Source organism: Cutaneotrichosporon cavernicola (assembly GCF_030864355.1).
Source record: "Cutaneotrichosporon cavernicola HIS019 DNA, chromosome: 1".
Taxonomy (NCBI): domain Eukaryota; kingdom Fungi; phylum Basidiomycota; class Tremellomycetes; order Trichosporonales; family Trichosporonaceae; genus Cutaneotrichosporon; species Cutaneotrichosporon cavernicola.
Window position 1 is genome coordinate 952,459 of NC_083393.1, and position 20,055 is coordinate 972,513.

The following is a 20,055-nucleotide window of genomic DNA, read 5'->3' on the forward strand; positions in this document are numbered from 1 at the left end:
AAGGGCCGTGCTCTTCCTCCCACTCTCCCACCTCATCCTTGACTTGACAACTCAACACTTCTATTACACTAGGCAACATGGGCTTCTTCAAGCGTAACAAGGGACCCGAGATTCCTCCTGTCAAGCCCACGCAGGGTCAGCACCAGATGGCCAACGACCCATACGCTGCGCGTGGCGGCGGCGGTGGCTTTGGTGGCGGCAGGCCCGACCCCTATGCCCAGAACGGACACCGCGACCCGTACGGAGGTGTCCAGCGGGCGCACGCCACGGGCACCGATCCCAACAACATGTACAGCGTTCAGCGGACCCAGGGTCAGCCGGACCCAGAGAACGACGCCAACCGCAACGCACTGTTCAGCGGCTTCAATGCCGATGCGGCCAAGGTTCCTCGCCAGCGCCAGTACGGGTACGAGGGCCGCGAGCAGGAGGAGGACTTTGATGAGGACGACGAGGTTGAGGGTATCAGACAGGGTATCCGCGAGACCAAGATGGACTCGCTTGCGTCGACGCGGAATGCACTGCGCCTCGCTCGCGAGGCCGAAGAGAACGCGCACGGCACAGTCGCACGCCTCGCCGACCAGTCCGAGTCGCTCGCCAACACCGAGCGCCACCTCGACATGTCCAAGGCCAACTCGCAGCGTGCCGAGGACAAGGCTGCCGAGCTCAAGCAGCTGAACAAGAGCATCTTCCGGCCCACCATTGTGTGGAACAAGGTGAGCCGAGCCACCAAACGCACAGACCACTAACCCGCAGGAAGGCAAGCGGATTGCGCAGGAGCAGAAGATCCTGGACCGACACGCGATGGAACGCGAGGACCGCCTAAACACCATGAAGGACATGCAGGACACGCGGTCGCGCCTCCACGCTGCGGCGCGGCAGGGTGGGGGCGGCCGCGGGCTTGAGCCAGGGCAGCAGGCTCGCCGCGCCGTCGAGCGCAAGCGGTACCAGTTTGAGGCGACGGCGTCAGACGACGAGCTCGAGGACGAACTGGCCGAGAACCTCGATGAGATGCACGGCATTGGGACACGCCTTAAGGGTCTCGCGACGGCCATGGGCACTGAGGTCGACCGGCAGAACCAGCGCATCGGGCGTATCACGGACAAGACGGACAACCTTGAGATCAAGGTACAGCTCAACACGGACCGCCTCAAGGCGATCAAGTAGACGTGCTTAAGCGTGCTTTGTTGTCCGCTAGTCTTAATTTCTTGTAACATGTATTAGAGCTCGAGCGCGTACATATGAGGCGCCATGCATTGATTGACTAGTCTGTTGGTTCTAATAGTCTTTATGTGAGAATGAATGATGTGATGTAAAAGGTTGATTCCGCGTTTGCCACACACAACTTGAATCTTGTACCTGTTGGCTTGTTGGATTCCCCCTGTTGATTCATCTTGGAATCGAATTCAACTCTGGGGTCAGTCGAAGAACCCCTTCCATCTCTCTCTCTCTCTATCCTTACTTGTTACTTTCATCCATCCATTCCCTTTCATTCACCCTCCCCGCCACCACAATGGATCAAGGGTGCTCCGCCAGAGCGAATGGCGAGCCAGACCCACCACCACCACTCTCACCGACACTGGCCATTCAAGAGCATGCACCGCCTCCGCCTTCATCCCTAGGACCTCCACCGCCGACCTATGTGCCAACTCAGCCCCAGATCCTCGTCATGCCTCTCCCAGAGGCCCCGAGTTTCTTCTGGGGTCGTACCATCCAAGGCGAGATCTACGTCAAGGGCCTCGGCGAGGACAGGTCTCGGGCGGTCAAGAGCCTGTAAGTGCTGCACACCGTGTACTAGTCAGGAACCGAGTGGTGCCTTGTGATCATGGCGCCATTCCCGTCCACGGAGGCTGTGTGCATCCTCGGCTGCCAACCAATTCCACCGCCCCGAGGCGATTCAGCTGACATGCAGAACAGTGAACGCGCAGCTGCTGGATCGCGCAGCAGGCATGCCGGACATGGACCTTGCTGCGTTTCCCACCCACATACTCTATCCCCCTTCTGGCGCAAACACGTCCTCCTCGGCGACAGCGTCATTCCCTCTCTCGCACCGCTTCGCCATCGACCTCCCCTCTTGTTTGCGGAACGGCTCGCCGCTCCCCGGGAGCCTGGACCTGGGGCACGACAATGCGATTCGCTGGCTCGTCCATGTTAACTTGACTCTCGCGACGGGCGAGGTCGTAACCGAACAGTTGCGCATCGACGGCGTCCCACCTGAACTGGACGTGGGTGAAGACGAGGACGATGAGCCCGAGGACGCTGTGGCGCGCGTTGACCGCGCTGGTGTCAGCCTCCGCCTTGTGCTCAGCTGCACGACACCGCGCCTCGGAGATTCCCTCCACATTGGCGTCGAGGTTTGTCCGCAGCGGCGAGAGCGCACGGGCCTCGCGGGGCTTGTGGCACAGCCTGACCCGAACGACATCCTGCGTCCGCTAAGGCGCGTGCGCGTCGAACTTGTGCGCGTTGTGGACATTGCGTCCCCGCCGCAGAGTAGTGCTGCGGCTGCTATCGGCGGTATCAACACTGTGTCAACTACAGTCCATGCCAGTGGAAAGAGCCTTCGCTATCCCGGCGCGGCCGGCAAGCATCCCCCGCTGCGTCTGCTTTTTGCGCTCCCGACTGCCCAGGTCCACCAGGGTTTGCTGACGACAGGTGGTGAGATCTCTGCCAGCACGACCTACCACGACATCCGGTTTGTCGTACGCGCCACCCTCGGCTTTAGCGAACGGCACGAACCGAGCGCGAGTACGAGCAGAGGCGAGGCCTGGGTTGTGGAGCAGGAGATCACCATGCGCCCGCCTGTGTGGCGCGAGCCTGCCACTGTGGTGATAGAGGGTGGCATGGCACCGGCGTCGGGCATCGGCGGCGAAGGGACCGGTGTCGTGAGCGCGGACGATGTCCTCATCCCGCCGCCCGACGACGACATCTCCGAAGCGCGCGAGGCGTACCGCCGCAAAGGCCGGGACGTAGTTGGCGAAGGGGGAACGACCCGTGCAGAGCACTCGCGTCACCACGATGCGCCGCCGCCGTTTGACGATTCCGACGCTGGGCCGAGCGGGACTCACAGTGTCGACATGGGCTCGGACACGGACAGCGAGATAATCGAGGACGGGCCAGCCGTCCTGCCAAGTTTCCATGAGAGCGAGGCGCAGATGCGGTCGGGTGCGGCACCGCGCCTCCACGACGCTCCCGAGAGCGAGCGCCTGCAGCCGGTCGCGTTCGACGACTTTACCCCTTCGCGCACACCGCGCCGGCCAAGCCTGCGCGGCGAATTAGCAAGCTGGACCGAGGTGAGTCTTAACGTTTGCTCCAGCTGACAGCAGTACGACGGGTACGAGACGTTCAGCATGGCGCCTCCGCCGGCGGCGGCGTCCTTCGGCGTGCCCAGCATCATGGATCCTCCAGGGGACGACGCGCCAAGCGCTATCGTCGCAGGGGACATCGCGGCGCGCCTCGGCCTAGGCGAGGCGCCCTCCGATCCAGCCCGGCTTATGGAACAGCTTGGCCTGGCTCACGGCCGCGTCGTCGACCTGCACGATGACCTCCCACCAGGTATTGACGAGCCCTCCCTCCCCGCCCTGCCTGGCTTTGGCGGCGCCTCGCGTGGCTTCACACAGGAGGAGTACCCGCGTTTCATGGACCCGTTTGCGGAGCGCACCGCCCATGACCACCCACCCAGCTTCGACGCCAGTGAGGCGGCCGAGGCGATCGGCGGCGTCGCTCGCTCCCGTGTCGGCAGTGTGCGTATGGGCTTGGAGGGGCGCGCAGATGCTCCGCCAGGGTACTTTGGGGCTGCGCATGGCGCGCCGCCGGCGTTTGGGGGCCATGGAGGACCACCAGCGTACGGATCGTAGTGGTGTTTGTGGGGTACTGTGTAGCGAGTTATGAAGATGTGGCGTTGTCGTGAGGCTGACGACGGCTGACCAAGGCGACCAAGGCTGGAGAGCCGGCGCCATGGGCTCTGTGAGATTGTGAATGGCAAAGAGTCCTGCGCAGTTCATGAGACGAGAGTGGCAGTGACACCTGCCCCTCCCTCCACCTTGCTTGATCCAGTCAACCATGAGAGACGAGCAGGGAAGGTGTTGTTGGCTGGTGACACTGATTTCTGGTTGCACTGGGACTTGTTGGGTCGTAGCCTCCTACTCCTCCTCCTCCACCACCACCACCACCATCAGCGATCCACCGGCGGCGGCAATGTTTATAACATCCCACATCCGTCACCCTAGGTACGCTTTGAGCTGATGCAAGAACCCCACCTGTCGCATCCTGTCGCATCCAGTCGCTAATGACTGCGCTCCGGCAAGTTCATCCTGCACCACTTGTACCCCACACCTGTTTGTTAGACTTGCCAGCACGCCCCGTACACATGCTTCAGAGCGGACCACGCACCCTCGCGTCTACTCGGGTTTGAGGCCCTGTCAGTTGAGTTTCTGGATAAGAAGCGCTTGAACCCGTCGCGACAAGTGACCAGCGGAATATACGCGCTGCGGACCCTGATCGTGGCGGCGATACGCGGGGCAGTCTTCTTGCTGAGCCACCGCTCTGAGCCTCGACACCATCTGCTGACCGCACCATGAATGGATTCGACTGGATCCCTGCTCATACTGCACGTACATGCTCACGTACATGTATACTCTGAATCCACGGCGAGCCTCAAAGTCGACTGACTGACAAAAGGTGCGCATCGTGATCGCAAGGCTGGGGACGCTCGGATATCGCCGTATGTCGGATCCCGCACATGTTCCGCTGCCCACCAAGTAAACCCGGGCCGGCGGGATACTGTATACGACGCGATACCCGGCTTATTATTCTTGAACTGATCCTCTCTCATCCTCTCATCCTCTCATCCTCTTATCCTCTCACTTTCTTCCACATTTACAACATCATGTCCTCCCCTCGCGTTGCGATTGTCACGGGTGCTGGTTCGGGGTTCGGCGCGGGCATTGCCCAGCGGTTCGCCAAAGACGGTGTGGCGGTTGTCGTCGCTGATGTTGTGAGTCTGAACGGGTTGGAGACACGGGAGCCCCAGGGATGTGGGCGTGAGGGACTGCGCAAGCGGCTAGCAAGCACGCTGGTCTGACCAATCTTGCTGTCAGCGTGATCCTCACGAGTCCTCGTACACTGAGGGAGGTGCTGGAAAGATCCGGTACAGATGTGTCATGGCCACATTTGACGCGACATCCGGCCACTGGGGTCCAAGACCTTGAGAGCCCCGATTTACGTCTGCGGAAGCCCACCAGCAATGGTCGAGAGCTGCTATTCGAACGACGAGGGACTCACACCAGGCCGAGGAGGGCGGCAACAAGGTCGCGCAGGACATTGTCGCGAAAGGTGGCAAGGCCATCTTTGTCAAGTGTGAGTAGGTCGGCCAGTCACATTCAAGCCTCGTGTTCTTCTTTCCTGAGCCAGACTGATGGCAGGCGATGTGACGAAGCGTGAGGCCTGGGAGAACGTCCTGGCCGAGACAACGGCAGCCTTTGGCGGTGTCAACTTTGTGATCAACAACGCAGGCGCAACCTACGCGTCCAAGCCCGTGCTCGAGACGACCGAGGCCGACTTTGACAAGGTCAACGATGTCAACCTCAAATCCATCTTCTACTCTGTGCACGTCATGGTGCCCGCCCTCCTCGAGACGCGCAAGAAGGGAGGGCCGGCCGCGGTAGTTAATGTCGCGTCGACTGCGGGCATCATGGGGCGTCCTGGACTGACTTGGTATTGCGCATCCAAGGCGGCCGCCATCTCGGTGACCAAGAACCTCGCGATTGAGTTTGGCCCCGACCAAATTGTGAGTAGGCGGGACTCGTTTTCTTGTTCTTTTCTGCATAGCCAGTCGCCGTCTGGCTGTTCTGCACGTTCTCCAGCGAACGTGTCCTTGCTGTTTCTCCTCTCCTCCCCCTCATCTCGTCAAAGCGCTCCCGAGTGGCCCAGCAGCGGCCACAAAAGACCTCGTATCGCGTGCAGGGATGTCGGGATGCCGAACATGGCCCCTCGTCCCCGAGCTGCCGGACCTCACCATCTCTCCCTAATCCCCGGTCGCTCATACCAGCGCTTCAACGCCATCTGCCCGGTGTTCGGCAATACTGGCCTCAAGCACATGTTTGTCGGACAGGCGAGCGAGGAGCAAATCATCAAGACGATTCCCCTCGGCCGCGCGTCCGAGCCCGAGGACATTGCCAACAGCACCGTCTTCTTGTGCTCGGACGAGGCCTCGTTCCTGACGGGCGTAGCGCTGCCAGTCGACGGTGGACGTCTGGCCTAGAGTACAGTTGAACATCAAAAGCTGCACGACAGCGGGGGTGAGTGTTGGGACACACATGTGGGATGGGATGAGACGAGTTAGAGAGATCAGCAGCGTGGCGCATGCATTTGCATTTGCACAGTCCGATTACCGAAGCCGTGGCTTTCGGCGTCTGCAGATCAGTGGCGTTGCGATGACGCAGATGATGGCATGGCTGCCGCATACGTTCTACTTGACCAAACACGCGTGGCGGCCAGAGGGTGCTAATGGAGATATGGGGAGTGGGGCTGAAGAGCGGGAATAATGGGCGCACGCTGCTGAACTATAGATGTGTTTGTGGCGTTTCAATTGTCGCTGGGCTGTAACCGAATGTTTTACAGGGTCTGGTGCCCGCCGAGGCCCAGGCCCCCCCCCCCCCTTTTGGCTTTTGGCATCATCATTTTCTAAACTTATCAGATTACCAGCCGCCCGCGTGAATAGCGTTAGTGTCATGTCCTCCCGCCGGTCTGCCTGATGGTTGACGCGGTCAGCTTGCCAGCCCGTCTGCAGTCCCGTCACCTCAATTGACCCTTGAGAATCCTTCATCCGTCACACAGTCAATGGCTAGCTCACGGGGTTGACCCACGCTGGCCAGCCTGACAAGGCGGTGAATTCCTTCTGCCGAGTCGGCAGCCCCGACCGCCGAGTTGCGACACATTGAAGCTCGTTAAAGAGACACATTGTCTGTGCGTCCCGGATGCAATCCGATTCCGATCCGAAGAATGAGACGTATACAATGATTGTCAAATTGTTCGGATTGTCCGGATTAAAATGATTTGGTGCCTAAAATGATCTGATCAATCTGTGGATTTCTGTGGTATGGAAGGGTAGATCTGTCGATCGCGATTGACCAATTCAGTTTGTTTTCCTTTGGTGGCGCTGAATCAAGCAAAAATGGGCAAGGTGAGCCTCCCAGCTTTCACTTTCACGTTGAGTCTTCTGCTAAGGGGTTCAAAGGCGTTCAAAGGGGTGAAAACGGGGCGGAGGAATGTACATCTTGCAACCCCCCGAACCACAATCCCACTGCAAGCAAGTCACGGAAATGCGGAGTGCATCTTGCGTCAGTCCCAGTTTCGTTTGCAGGCCCTTTGCCCGGCAACTCCGGCACCCAAAAAAGGAATCAAGCAAAGGAACGGGTATGCCGCAATGGTCGCGGGTGTCCGTGCTGTCACCTGTGCAAACCACCCAACAATCCTTCTAGTTGAGTCCCATGTCGGCATGTCACGTGGCCCATGACCTGGTACCTGACCTGTGCGTTTAAGTAATTGTTGCCGAGCACTCTTGAGCACCACTCCACTCAACCACTTGCCCCCTTTCTGCTGTCCATCAGCTCCCTTTGCGGCTCGCTCAAGAGCAGCGAACAGCCAGAGTCCTGTGTCCCATAACAGCAGACCACAGCCTCATTCCGCCTCATCATCAAACCCAAACCGACAATGTCCAAGGCCAAGCGTGGCTGTGACGTGCAGGACACTGAACAATCCAGCAAGCGGCGACGACGCTCTTCCCCTTCTCCTTTCCCCCTCCACAGTCCTTTGTTCGTAGACTCCTATCCGTCTTCATCGCACGACATGTCCTCATCATCACCCGAGCAGTGCTCAAGCGATTCCCCCGCTCCACCTCCTCGCTCCATACCCGTGCCAGAACGCCTGACACCACCCCAACCTGCAAGCGTGCTCGACTTTGCCTCCTTTCCACACATCCGGGATGCGGTCGTCCGCGCATCGCCTCGCGAGTCCCTCATTGCTCTCCGCGCCGCGTCTCGTCGACTGCGGGATTTATGTGACTCTCGACTCGTGCGCCACATTATATTTACGGCCAACGGTGCCGAGACGCCAGATGGTCGCATCCCCTCTGAAGACTGGTACGAGAGGGCAGAGGTCGCACGATGTGTTGCTGTGGCAGAGCTCGCCACCCTATCGACCCGCCCCGTTGACGTCGAGCCTGACATGTGCCTTTGTCCTCCAGGCGCGCACACATGTGGCGCCGAGGCCCTAGCGCCTTTTCTCTGCAACCTCCAGCTTGTGCGCCTCAACAACGCCGGCGTGCAAGCTGACTATCCGATCCTCACCGCGCCCCGACTCTCGCTCCACCTCGACGTCGTGCCCAATAGCCTATCTGCGTGGGCGGCAGCCCCGGGCAAGATTGTCCAGACTGCTTGCGTGAGCGGCGCAGACACTGTCACAATGCTCGTGACATATCACCCAGACCACCTACTGAACCACTTTGGGTTCTACTATTGGTTATCTTTCCCGCCCGCCCTCAAGCACCTCGTCATTCATTACCGCCCACGCGTGGACCTGCCGGTAGCCCCGCGCCCACGCCCAGTACCCGAAGCTCGCGAGCTCGAGCGCCCCACCCTCCTCCAGACGTTTGCCAACTCGCTCTGCCGCGGCACTCACGGTGGCCTCCGCTACTCGCTCGTTGGGCTCGACCAGACATGGCCGGGTATGTATCGTGCTCCCGAGGAGCGCGACGACAAGAAGCTGCTCAGCACCGAACTCTTCGCAGCCGCACGCCAAGAGGGCAAGCGTCTGCTCGGCTGGGACGACGAGACTGCCGACGAGTGCTTGGCCCGCGTCCGCTTCCCATCCCTCGAGGAGTACCGTGCCCAGATCAGCGACGACCTCTTCGCTTGCGAGATGACCGAGTGTTTCTGAGCGTAATGGCTCGCCCTTGCCCGCATCTTCATTCCGCCTTTCCTCGCGCCACGCGCACCACATCTGCATCACCAATCTAGTAGCATCGGACCCTTGGCATCACCAACCATTATCTGTATCCACTCTTGCATGCACCACATACACGCTAGGACTTTTCGGGGCTCCTAACGCCTCCACCGTGTTCGGCAATCTCGGCGCCTGCCTGAGCGGCAAATCTCGGCTCTTCTTGACCCAAGCGCCACATGCCCCTAGTTGGCCCCTTAACACCCTCACCACGCTGACAGGTGGACAGGTGGCGGATTTCATCCGCAGGCATCAAGCCAAGAAGTCAAATGCGGCTTAGCCCGCCGGCATCTGCCACACGTCTGGCATCTAGGGATCACCAGGGACGGTGACAGTGGTCACCGTCGTGTTCGTTGGCGGCCGACTGGCGGCAACCGCCGCGGAGAAAGCTTCGACTGGTTGGGAAATTTGAGGCAAAACAAGTCGCACCGCAGGGCAAGTCCAAGTCCAAGCGAGCTCCGGTTCCACTGCGGCCGGGCGCCCATGATTGCGAACGGTACAAGATCCTCCATTTCCAGGCAATACATTGCAGAGGTCAGCGTGCATCGGCGCCACACCGATTCGAAACAAGGCAGGAGGGTGGTCAATGTGGCCACGAGGCAGCATTGAAATCCACTGAGGCTTGCACCGCTGCCATTGTTTTTCCAGTAGGCAATACGACCAAATCCAGAAGGCCCCAGATCCAGCGTCGAGATCATGAGATCTTGGCATGCCATGTCCTCGGTCGAGATCGGCCCTTCTTCGTCGAGGAGGCTGATCCAGACCGTCAAGGCTATCGATCCTCGTCTGCCCCTTGACAGCAAAGCTCCGATCTTGTACAGAGATTGGAGATCTTGAGACGAGAGATCGCGGAATTCATGTAGAATGGGATGCAAGTGGACCTCACAACAGACGCGAGGACCTCACAACAGACGCGTTGCACCTTGGCCTCGGTAGTCCTTCGTGTTGTCAAGCAGTCTTGTACCTGTGGTTGCCGTTAAGTGCACGTGAGTCTGAGAGGCACTTCTGGCGTCCGCGCACGATTGGTTTCCCCTAACCCGTCGGTGCATCCAAATATTGTGGCTTACCATCCCGACGCCATTCCTTACGCTGGCGCCAAGATTGCGTGCCACGACTTGAATTATCACGCCTTAAAAACCATCCTGGGCCGAACGAGGCGTTTCAGAACCACTTTCCCTCACCTGCGCACCCTCTTCTCATCTCCCCCGACAACGCCGCCGTGCGCCGCGAAAAGCTTGAGCGCTGTGCCTGCAACACCGGCGCTCTAGCAAGTCAACACCGATCCTCGCTGGCCAACACCGAGAGTTTTGACAAGCCCGGCACCACGGAGTGTCGGACATTCCGCGGGATCCCTCATCGGTCTCGATAAGACGCGTTAACAGCGAGGCGTCACTGGTCGCCCAGAGGTCGCGGCACGGATCTTGGCCCGACCCTTCCAGGACGAGTGCACGTCCAGTACGAAGAGGACGTGTTTGATTCAGCCTGTTTGTTTCCGGAGGAAAGTTGGGCCGTTTGGCGACCTGGCGAGTGTCTGTCAGTGAAAGGCTACAGTCTTGATTGGCTCAGGTGCCGACGAGGTGCCGGAGAATTGGTGCCAAGGTGAGCTGCCGCAGGTTGAAAGGATGCAGGCTAGGGTGTCAACCTTGAAACCTGGGAAAGGTGGGCAAGATTATCAAGAGCAGTTGAGCAGTGGAGGGGTGGAGCAGTGGAGCAGTCAAGCGGCCAAGCGGTCAAGCGGTCAAAGCATTCAATCCGAGTAATACAGCAATACAAAGTGGGCAGAGGGAGGCACAGAGTAGACGTCTTGTGATGATGTACTGCATTTTTAAAGGTCTATGGAGGGCCTGGAGGGAGGGGAATATAAAATACAATCAACAAATTAAATCAAAGTAAGTGTATAAAGGATTAGCCAGCCAGTGCCTGGAAGTTCTAAACCCTGAAGGGTTCTCTACCCTTTCCCCCACCTTTAACAAGAGGTGCACGTGACTAAGATCCGACCGTAAAGGATTCAAAAGATCGACAATGGGGGGCCCAAACTCGGAAGGATCTCCACTCTCTTTTGTAATTTGATTTGAATTCAATTTGGTTGAATAATAGCTCCAGTAATCTTGGCAAACACTATGAGTCAACTCTTGGACCCCTAACTCTAAAGCCCATTGTCTATCGTCACCCGATACCCACCTGACCAACGCACCAACGCCCCCACCTGTTCCCAACACACCACAACATACCCTCTCCTCTCTCCATCTCTCCCTCTCCCCCTCTCTCCCTCTCACCCTCTCTCCCACTCACCTCGCCATCACCACTACCGTCTTCAGTTAGCTCCATGCCGGCAGAGAGGAGCGTCCCCATTGGCACCCCACGCGAACGTGGCGGGCGGCGTCAGTCGGTCGTCCGTAGTTCGCTCGAGCTCGTCTTTAGCTGTACGTCATCAAAAAAAACTTGCCGCGTCCAAGCGCGATGACTCACTGACACACAGACTCGCGCTCCCAGCAACGTTTCTATGCTGGCTTACCCTCGGCCCCCTCTTTCGTCGACTCGCACTGGGGTGATGTCGCGACGGATGACGATGCCAACGAGGATCGCGAGTGGGACACAGAGGCGGGTGGCTCGCGCTCGGGCTACAGCTCTGCGGATGATGGCGAGGCAATCGACACAACGAGCGAAGCCTCGGCGTTTTTCCCCGACGATCCAGTGCGCGCAGTCGAGAGCCGCCGCGGCTCTCCGACCGATCTGACGAGCATCCGCGAGCGGCGAGGGGAGGAAGAGGTCGCGCGCAGTATCACCGCCTCCTTGCCCACCAAGCGCGGCGGCCTGCTTCAGATGTACGGGACTACCCCGAGCGTACCCCTCAGCAGCTCGCTGACCTCGAGCTCCGGTTCCGGTAACAGCAACGGCAACAGCGGGGGAGCGACCCCACGCGCAGGCACCAAACCCCTCCCTGACGACCTGCCTACGCGCCGTGTCAGCGTTCAGCGCGGGGTTGGTGTCGGTCATGGCCCGCCCACCCATTACAAGCAGCTCCCATCTGAGACGACGCCACTCCTCGCCACTCCCACCAAGAATTGGGCACCGGAGCGCCTCTCTCCACTCAACTCACCCACCCGCTCGCGCCGCTCTAGTGCCGCTGGCCCTCGCCGTGTGTCCCACCGCGTACCCGCACACGTCGGCGAGAGCAGCGACGGTCAGACGGTAAGCGATCAAAGGCGTGACCAGCACTAATAGCCAGCTTTTTAACGCCACCGCCGTCCTTGTTGGTATCGGCCTGCTCTCTATGCCTCTGGCGTTTAGCTACGCGGGCTGGATCGGGGGTACCCTCATGCTCATCGGCTTCTCGTACATCACTTGCACGACTGCCAAGATGATGGCCCGCCTTATCTTTGTGGACCACTCGCTGGTCGGCTACACTGATATCGGCCGGGCCGCGTTCGGCCCTGCTGCTGGTGCTGCCATCAACGTCCTGTGAGTCAATTAAGGAGGTTGGTGTCAGCTCTGACGCCAGTTTCTGCCTCGAGCTCTTTGCGATTGGTGTTGCACTCATGGTGCTCCTTGGTGACTCTCTCAATGCGCTCTTCCCATCGGTCTCGTCGGACATGTGGAAGGTCATCGGCCTCTTTGTGTGAGTGACGAGAGAATGTCAGCACTAACGCGGAGTATTCTGCCTACGACCTTTATGCCACTCTGGTTGCTCTCGTTCCCCTCCGTCATATCGACCTTCTGCACCGTGCTGTTAATCGGCATCGTCGTATTTGACGGCCTGTGGAAGACCAAGGCGCCTGGCTCGATCATGGACCCTATGCCGACACATCTCGGGCCCCAATTGGAGGGTGCGAACTGGCTCGGCGGTGTGGGCCTCGTGCTCGCCGGTTTCGGAGGTCACGCCGTCATCCCCAGCATTGCCCGTGACATGAAGCACCCAGAGTCTGCGACCCGCGTGTTCAACATTGCTTTCACCGTCGCGTGCATCATCTCGTTTGCAGCCGGCGCTACTGGCTACCTCATGTTCGGCAACGAGGTGTCGGACCAGATCACCCGCGACCTCAAGAACCCGGCCTATGGATACCCGACTGTTCTCAACGCGTTCGCCGTGTGGATGATCATCTCGGCACCAGTGTCCAAGTTTGGTCTCTGCTCGTGAGCACCCGAGTTCTGTCAGAATCTGACACCAGGCGCCCGTTGAACATTGCCGTTGAGGGGTTCCTGGGCCTCGCACCCAACCCAGCCGTCCACCCCCCGCGTGACCGCCGCCGCTCGGTTGTCGAGCAGGTCTCGTCGTCCCTTGGCACTGGTCTCGCGGCCGCTGGCGCTTCCGACTATCTTGCTGACGATCTGTACGACGAACGCCCAAAGACCCCAGTCACGCCGCTCACGCCGCTGTACGACCCGAATGCAACTCGCCGCGGTGAGGGCTGGAAGGGTATCGCGCGTATCGTCAGTCGTACAATTATCACGGTCGGGTGCACGGCCACGGCCATCCTTCTACCCGGTTTCGAGAAGGTCATGGCATTCCTTGGTAGTAAGTCAAACGAAGACAAGGTGGAACGATGTTTTCCACACCCTCTACATCGCTCCGAGCCTGTTAAGAAGCTTACCGTGCCCAGATTGCTCGTCTTTCCTTATCTGTATCATTCTCCCCATGTCCTTCTACCTCCGCCTCAGCCCCAGGATGCTGCATCTCGACTTGAACGACCCCAGCGTCCGCTTCTCCCGGTCGATCCAGATCGCGGTCGTCATCATTAGCACAGTGTTCATGTGCTTGGGCACCGCTTGGGCGTTTATGCCCGGCACTGGCCGGGGGGCGGAGTAGGAGCGAGTAGGAGCGCACAGGAGTTCGCCGCGAAGTGGAGTGTCACTTAATAGCCAGTTGTTCCAAATCTGATGAACTGGTGGATCATTGGCGTCAACCCTTTGGGTATACGATGCGGACGACTGTAGCTTTGAAGTGCTGATCTCCAACCGCGACCCGCCCCTACGGTAGCCTGCCACACCCTCCGGGCAGGCCAATGGTCCGCCACTTGGTCCCTTTGAGCGGGTGGCGCGAGCTCGCGAAGAAGGCGCCGTACGCAGTTGATCCGACGGTCCCACGACCCACACGTCGCCCCTTCCCAGACTGTTGGGGCTGGCGACGGCGCAGTTTCCGGGGGCCGGAGTGTGATGGGGAGGAGGCTGTCCATCATCAAATAGGGGAGTCACGATTGTTGAGCAATAGTTTCTATCCGTTTCTGTATTGTTTTATCTGTAATGCTGTTTTGAGAAGGCGTTTGACTCAGCGGCAGGGACGATATATGGCAATGGTGTGGCTGAGTACAATCTCCTAATCTTGCCCATGCTTCTCAGCTGCCCAATATATTGTTTGAGCACTTGTTTGCTGGCGTGCTGGCTTGCACAGGCGTCCAGTAGAAGTATCAACATCTGACTTGGTTGTGGTACAAGTCAATGGAACCAAATTGCTGGCCTAGTATAGGCCCGCTTTAACAGGCATATAACAGGCCGACACCTAGAAACCTTGCTGGGTCGAGCCGATCACCCGAGATTTGGAGATGTTCGACGTCATGACCAGACGATTTGGCGGGAAAAGTTAGCGTCTACTTACTTTTCTTGAAATCCATCTCCATCAACCATGCTCTGCCGAGGGCGCCCGGTACTCCAATCTCTGCGCACGATCCGTCCTATCATTGTGGTTAGGGGATATCGACCAAGCGTTCCCGCTGCGTCAACAGGCCGCCGGCCCATCGCTATCCCCGTCGACATCCCAGTGCCAGAGTGCAGCCCATCACCTTGCTCTAATCAACTAGACTGCCCAACACCCGATGGCTCCGAACTCCTCCCTCCACCACCAAACCCTCGCTCAATCGCCGCTCGCCGCAGTCTTCTCCTTTTCTCCATCCCAATTCCCCCCGAGTCCTGGCCAAGTCACCTCGACTTTGCCTCCCCCCTCATAGCCGAGGCCAGCAATGTCTTAAAACGAACTGGCACCTCCGTCAACGCGATCTACGATGGGGTTGGAACGGCCACCTTCCCTGCCCCATCACGCAAGCGCGACCCCTACACTCCCAGCACTAACACGGACGCGGACGCAGACACGCCTGCCACTGCCCCTCCTGCCGAATGCTACCCCGCCCGCCTTCTCTACCCCGACGGAAGGACCTTTGACTTCCCCGCCTTCAATGAAGCCACTCTGGACTCGCCGCAACTCCGCCGCGCACTCATGTACAGGCCCTCAGGGAGTGTCATGGGAGGTGGCGCCCCGAACGAACTGCCTGGAGAAAGCGAGATGCCGAAGGAGGTGCTAGTGTGCACCCACGGCGCACGGGATTGCCGCTGCGCCGATTACGGGGGTCCCCTCGTCAAGGCTCTTCGAGAGCAGGGAGTAGCCGTGCGCGAGATCGGGCATGTAGGAGGACACAAGTGGGCGGCGAACGCACTCCTCCTCCCCAGCATGGACATGCTGTCAAACCTGCGCGCGTCTGACGCCGCTGCAGTTGCTTCGTTCAATAAGAATCGTGACTCGAAGAGCGCAATGTGGGCACACTGGCGCGGCCGACTGGGTCTGAACGACGAGCAGCAGGCGCGTGTCTGGGAGCGCATCCAGCGTAACTTTGCACCAGCGAGCGAAACCAAGCTCAGCGGGGAGCACGTGCCGCTCACGTTCCGCACGTTTGAGGGCGAGATCAAGAGCGTCGAAGGGCGGGTGGGGGATTCTCTGTTGGTGGTCGCCCACGAAAACGACCTACCTGCCATGGAGGGGACTTGTGGTGGCAATGCAGGTTAGTTCTGCCAACTTTGGGGCTGCGCTGACGCAGAATGCGCTACCTGCCACGTCTACCTCGCTCCAAGGCCGGCGCGACCACCAGTACCGGAACCGGGGGAGGACGAGCTCGACATGCTCGACTTTGCGCTCGATTATCGTGATGGGCTGAGCCGATTGGGGTGCCAGGTTGCGGTATCACCAGAGCTGGCCAAGTGGTGTGCCGAGGGGGGCGTGATTGATCTGCCCAGGTTCTAGACCAGCAGAAGAGGCACCCGCCGGCGGCGAATCACCCGGCTGGACATCAGCGGGCGTAGAAGCTGCCTCCCGTGATCTACAAGTGAGACCAGCTCAGAACCATCGGGCTCTCGAGACTGGGATCCACGTCGTTGGTCGCTATCGGAATCAAATCGCCAACATTAATATACAATCTATATCTACCGTTCTAAGCCCTCTGCGTCATGCGTGTTGTATCTAAGCCCCGATGCGAGCGAGGCTGCGCACCTCCTGGAGAAGGTGTAGGAGCTTATCCTCGTCCGCGTCACCGTTGGCGTAGCGTTCCAGGCTGGTGTCAGCCGCGCATCCGCAGTCCGTTGGACACGGCCCAATCAACTCACCTGGGAATCAGAGACACAGCCACCTCGATGTTCTCCGGACGAAGGTACATGATCTGCGCAACCTCAAAGGTGTTGAGGAAGTCGCCAGCCGTGGTCTGGAGCGTTCTGGGATCAGCATGGCCCCTCTGCACACCCCTCTGCTCTACCTCATTTGGCCTTTGCCCTCTGTTCCCTCATCTGTTCAACATAATCGTCTTTGAACTCACTGCCGCATAGACTCTGCAACCCCAGGCTTGACATTGGTAAACTCCTTGACGTACTCCACTGTCTGCTTGTATACACTGCGGTCAGCTCCTCCACCTCCCATCTCACTTGTTATCAGGCGGAGGGGGCGCACCAGTCCCCTGCCGGGAGATCTCGAGGAGTGTTTGCACCTCGCCGATCGTCAAGGCCTCGCCGCCCGAGAACTCGCCAAACTGGAGCTTGGTTGCGTCTTCGTCCTGGTTCTGGAGTCAGAAGGCACGAGCAAAGAACCCACGGCATGACGCCCGCGCCCGCGAGAGCGCCCGGCGGGTGCGGAGGCGGCGCTCAGCTGCTGTGCGGTAGGCTTTGTGTCGACCATGGTGATGAACAGAGGACAATCAAGACAGAGGCGAGTGCCAGTGGAGACGCGCGAGTTGCAGTGGCAAAAGGCAGAGGGTTAGGTTTCACGAGGGATGATGAATTGATGAGACGGGAGTTGACCACTGAGGGAGTGGACAAGGGTTGATTGTCAATAACAAAATGGGATCAAGATGAGTTGGTTTTGGTCTCGAGTCTGGAGTCTGGATGCTTGGTACATGTCAGGATGGTGGAGGCAAGTCATATAGTATGAAGCTTGACCACGTGATTGGGAGTTGCTTGATTTGGTAATTGCGGATGTATTTAAGGGAGATGAGTGAGGTGTAAGCGGTTGAAAGGGGTGCCTAATTTACCAGAGGTTAGAGTTCGAGCTAGCCTCAAATCTCTTATACGATCTCTTAGAGACTCTTAGTAGAATAGTACAATACTATTAGTAACTGATTTGTAGGCTCAAGTAGAGCGTGGCAGCAACCCCAGTCTCTCAGTCTGAGGAGTCTCAGTCACAGTCTGAGTCACAGTCAGCCCTCTCTCAAAGCCCTCGACTCGATCCTTTGATCCTTTGATCCTTGACGGAATTGACCCTCACCGTTTTCATACCCCCAATACAGCTGGGGGATACATGGCCATTATATGGCGATATGGCAATTGATACGCTGTCAGTATGCTGCCCTGTGGATGTTCAGCCTTGCGGAGGATTGATTTCATGGTGGATAACCATGGTGCCCATGTGGCCATGTCTGGGAATGAGACAACCCTGTCCCTCTGTAGCCTCCCTGTACCTGTTTGTGTACTTCAAACATCAAAAGACTCCCAAGAGGCCCGTCACCACTTTGGGCTAATACTCGTTCCGGTAACCCGCAACTTGGTCATTAACCTAACAAGCTAACTTACCAAGCTGTAAAGCTAGTAGTGTAGTTTGTACATGGCTACCAGTAACAAAGGCCTCACAAGCTCACAACCACAACCCACCCACTCACCCTCAGTAACCTCGGTCATCTTCATTCACTCCCACTCCAATCCCAATCCCAATCACAATCCCAATCACAAACTCCTCACTCTCTCGTCATCCACTCGCATCCTCTAATTCACTTTACAACCCTGCACTGCATACAATCTCTCTCATTAATATCCCTCGACACTACATCAAAACACGCTACACTCCCTAACTCGTTGATGCCTCTGCCCCCCTCGCGCCCATGTTGAATCATCACCGGCCTTCCTGAAACCCCCCGCCGCCTCGCCGCCTGGACCAGGCACCCCGACAACGGCGTACTTCTCCCCCTCCCCTTCCCCCGGGAAACCTCTACACATCAACCACCCCCTCCCTTTCCTTCCCTACCCACAACCCAGACTACTTGCACAACCCACTCTAGTTTCTCCACTTCTCCATTGCGCACTCGCGCACAATGATGGCCCCAGCCTTGACAGGCTCGACCACAACGGCCACCTCGTCACGCAGAAGCTCGACATCGTCCATATCCCAGCCTTTTGCAACCCCACCGACGTCGCCAAAGTCAACAACCAGTCGCATCCCAAAGCCCTCGTCGTCATCTTCCTTGGGCTCGGCCAGAGTACACAGCGGTAAGCCACGCTCGAGATCAGCGTCGGCTGGTACTGGCAACGGAAGCCCAATAGCGTATCGCGGAGAGAGGGTCGTACTGCAATCTGTATCACCGCCACCGTCATCCGCGTCCGCCTCGACGTCCAACGGCCGCCGCCCGTCGCTCCCTTCATCGCGGTCCGAGGGCAAGGAGCTGCTGGCGACACCCGTAAGTGCCGCCGGCTCGAGGCAAGCATCAGTACCACCACAGCTACCACCACCCAGGGTAGGTGTGCATGGCTTGGGCCTGATCGGCAGTGCGGCCGGCAGCACTTCCAAGATACCGACTGCGGGCCCGAGTGGACGGTCGTCTTCCTCGGCATACATACCTCCACGAGGTACCAGCAACCGGGATCCATCCTCGCCACCATCCGCGCCTACGGGGATGCAGCGGACAACCTCGGCCGACGGCTCGTCACGCACCGCAATGTCAGTGGCAGGGTCAGGACCTCGCCGCCAGCGCTCGGCCTCGTCTTTGCCGCGGCACGCAATCATTTCGCCCCGTGCGCCCATCCCCGCCCTTCCTCCGGGCTCCATTTATCCTCGAGACGCCTCTGGCGTGGCTGTTCCACAGACGGCCCCTCCGCGTTCCCACCCACGACCACATCCCAACCCCGCGTCATCCTCGTCACCATATCTTGAACCGTCATCTTCGTCCTCAACAACACCACACCGAACACCGCGGCACCAGCAGCGATCTCGATGTACCACTCCTCTTCCTTCCCGGGAGACATCAACTCCTCCTTCACCGGGCAGCGGTGGGAATGCTCGAAGCAACGTGAGCGATCGCGCTCCTCGCGCTAACGGTGTTGATCACCACCAAAGTACTACTCTTTGGCCATCTTCACCAGCGAGTAGGCCTCCGTCACGCGAGTCATCTCCAGCCCGGTCAAAGGGCAAGCAGAGGTCGGGGCGATCGCAACCACAACCACACACCCAAGGTTCAATACGGCACACTCGTGGCGGGGCATCTCCAGGACCTCCGTTAACGCGAGCCTCCCCCGCCCAAAGCGGTAGTGCCTTTGCAACCTCAACAGCACCCGAAGCGTCCAGGAGTCACACCCCACGGAGGAAAGACGCATCCCCGTCACAGCTGAGGAGAGCATCTTTAGAAGCTACAGAGCCATTACCCAACGCGATCTCGGTACCCTCATCTCGCGCGAGCCCTGGTTCGCACGGTTTTGGCATCGAGCCACCACTCACACACTCGACCAGTCCACCACCATCTAGGCTGCCGCGACAGAGTGAGTCGTCAAGCTGGCAGTCCGACAGGCAACTTAAATCTCCTCAAACCTCTCCCTCTCGCAAGTCGCCCGGGTTTACAATCGCCCCACCCCCGCCGCCGCCCATGTCGAACCGTCGGCTGAGTGTCCAACCGCCTGCGCGACCGGGGGCCCCTAACTCCTTTCCGCCAGTGCCCGCCAAGAGCCCACTAAGAGCTCTAACTGCGACAGTCTCGTCGAGCGACGTCGCATCGAAACGTCAGAGTCAAGCAGTCGCTCCATCCGACATCCTGCCAACCTCACCAGTACCCC

At 59.0% G+C, this 20,055-nt stretch overlaps 8 protein-coding genes across 8 annotated transcripts; 6 read left to right on the plus strand and 2 right to left on the minus strand.

The window, feature by feature from the left end:
- Positions 1-77: 77 nt before the first annotated feature.
- SEC9 (uncharacterized protein) lies at positions 78-1,164 on the plus strand (the record flags this gene model as incomplete). Its single annotated transcript, XM_060599433.1, has 2 exons — positions 78-713; positions 754-1,164. The coding sequence occupies 2 exons, from the start codon at positions 78-80 to the stop codon at positions 1,162-1,164; spliced, it is 1,047 nt and encodes a 348-aa protein (XP_060452906.1).
- Positions 1,165-1,510: 346 nt separating this feature from the next.
- On the plus strand, positions 1,511-3,851 carry CcaverHIS019_0103590 (uncharacterized protein; the record flags this gene model as incomplete). The annotated part of the gene is made up of 3 exons (XM_060599444.1): positions 1,511-1,770; positions 1,910-3,287; positions 3,321-3,851. 3 exons carry the CDS (start codon positions 1,511-1,513, stop codon positions 3,849-3,851), a joined length of 2,169 nt encoding a protein of 722 aa, XP_060452907.1.
- A 1,031-nt stretch (positions 3,852-4,882) lies between these two features.
- Positions 4,883-6,256, plus strand: CcaverHIS019_0103600 (uncharacterized protein; the record flags this gene model as incomplete). The annotated part of the gene is made up of 4 exons (XM_060599456.1): positions 4,883-4,990; positions 5,283-5,352; positions 5,418-5,782; positions 6,044-6,256. The coding sequence occupies 4 exons, from the start codon at positions 4,883-4,885 to the stop codon at positions 6,254-6,256; spliced, it is 756 nt and encodes a 251-aa protein (XP_060452908.1).
- Positions 6,257-7,842: 1,586 nt separating this feature from the next.
- CcaverHIS019_0103610 (uncharacterized protein) lies at positions 7,843-8,931 on the plus strand (the record flags this gene model as incomplete). Its single annotated transcript, XM_060599467.1, has 1 exon — positions 7,843-8,931. One exon carries the CDS (start codon positions 7,843-7,845, stop codon positions 8,929-8,931), a length of 1,089 nt encoding a protein of 362 aa, XP_060452909.1.
- A 2,389-nt stretch (positions 8,932-11,320) lies between these two features.
- CcaverHIS019_0103620 (uncharacterized protein) lies at positions 11,321-13,801 on the plus strand (the record flags this gene model as incomplete). The annotated part of the gene is made up of 7 exons (XM_060599478.1): positions 11,321-11,417; positions 11,474-12,186; positions 12,224-12,456; positions 12,497-12,613; positions 12,649-13,128; positions 13,164-13,510; positions 13,596-13,801. 7 exons carry the CDS (start codon positions 11,321-11,323, stop codon positions 13,799-13,801), a joined length of 2,193 nt encoding a protein of 730 aa, XP_060452910.1.
- An 813-nt stretch (positions 13,802-14,614) lies between these two features.
- On the plus strand, positions 14,615-16,000 carry CcaverHIS019_0103630 (uncharacterized protein; the record flags this gene model as incomplete). The annotated part of the gene is made up of 2 exons (XM_060599489.1): positions 14,615-15,761; positions 15,798-16,000. The coding sequence occupies 2 exons, from the start codon at positions 14,615-14,617 to the stop codon at positions 15,998-16,000; spliced, it is 1,350 nt and encodes a 449-aa protein (XP_060452911.1).
- Positions 16,001-16,216: 216 nt separating this feature from the next.
- On the minus strand, positions 16,217-16,921 carry CcaverHIS019_0103640 (uncharacterized protein; the record flags this gene model as incomplete). Its single annotated transcript, XM_060599500.1, has 5 exons — positions 16,217-16,307; positions 16,360-16,464; positions 16,566-16,640; positions 16,672-16,805; positions 16,838-16,921. The coding sequence occupies 5 exons, from the start codon at positions 16,919-16,921 to the stop codon at positions 16,217-16,219; spliced, it is 489 nt and encodes a 162-aa protein (XP_060452912.1).
- A 1,368-nt stretch (positions 16,922-18,289) lies between these two features.
- On the minus strand, positions 18,290-19,015 carry CcaverHIS019_0103650 (uncharacterized protein; the record flags this gene model as incomplete). The annotated part of the gene is made up of 1 exon (XM_060599511.1): positions 18,290-19,015. The coding sequence occupies one exon, from the start codon at positions 19,013-19,015 to the stop codon at positions 18,290-18,292; it is 726 nt and encodes a 241-aa protein (XP_060452913.1).
- Between the last annotated feature and the right edge of the window lie 1,040 nt (positions 19,016-20,055).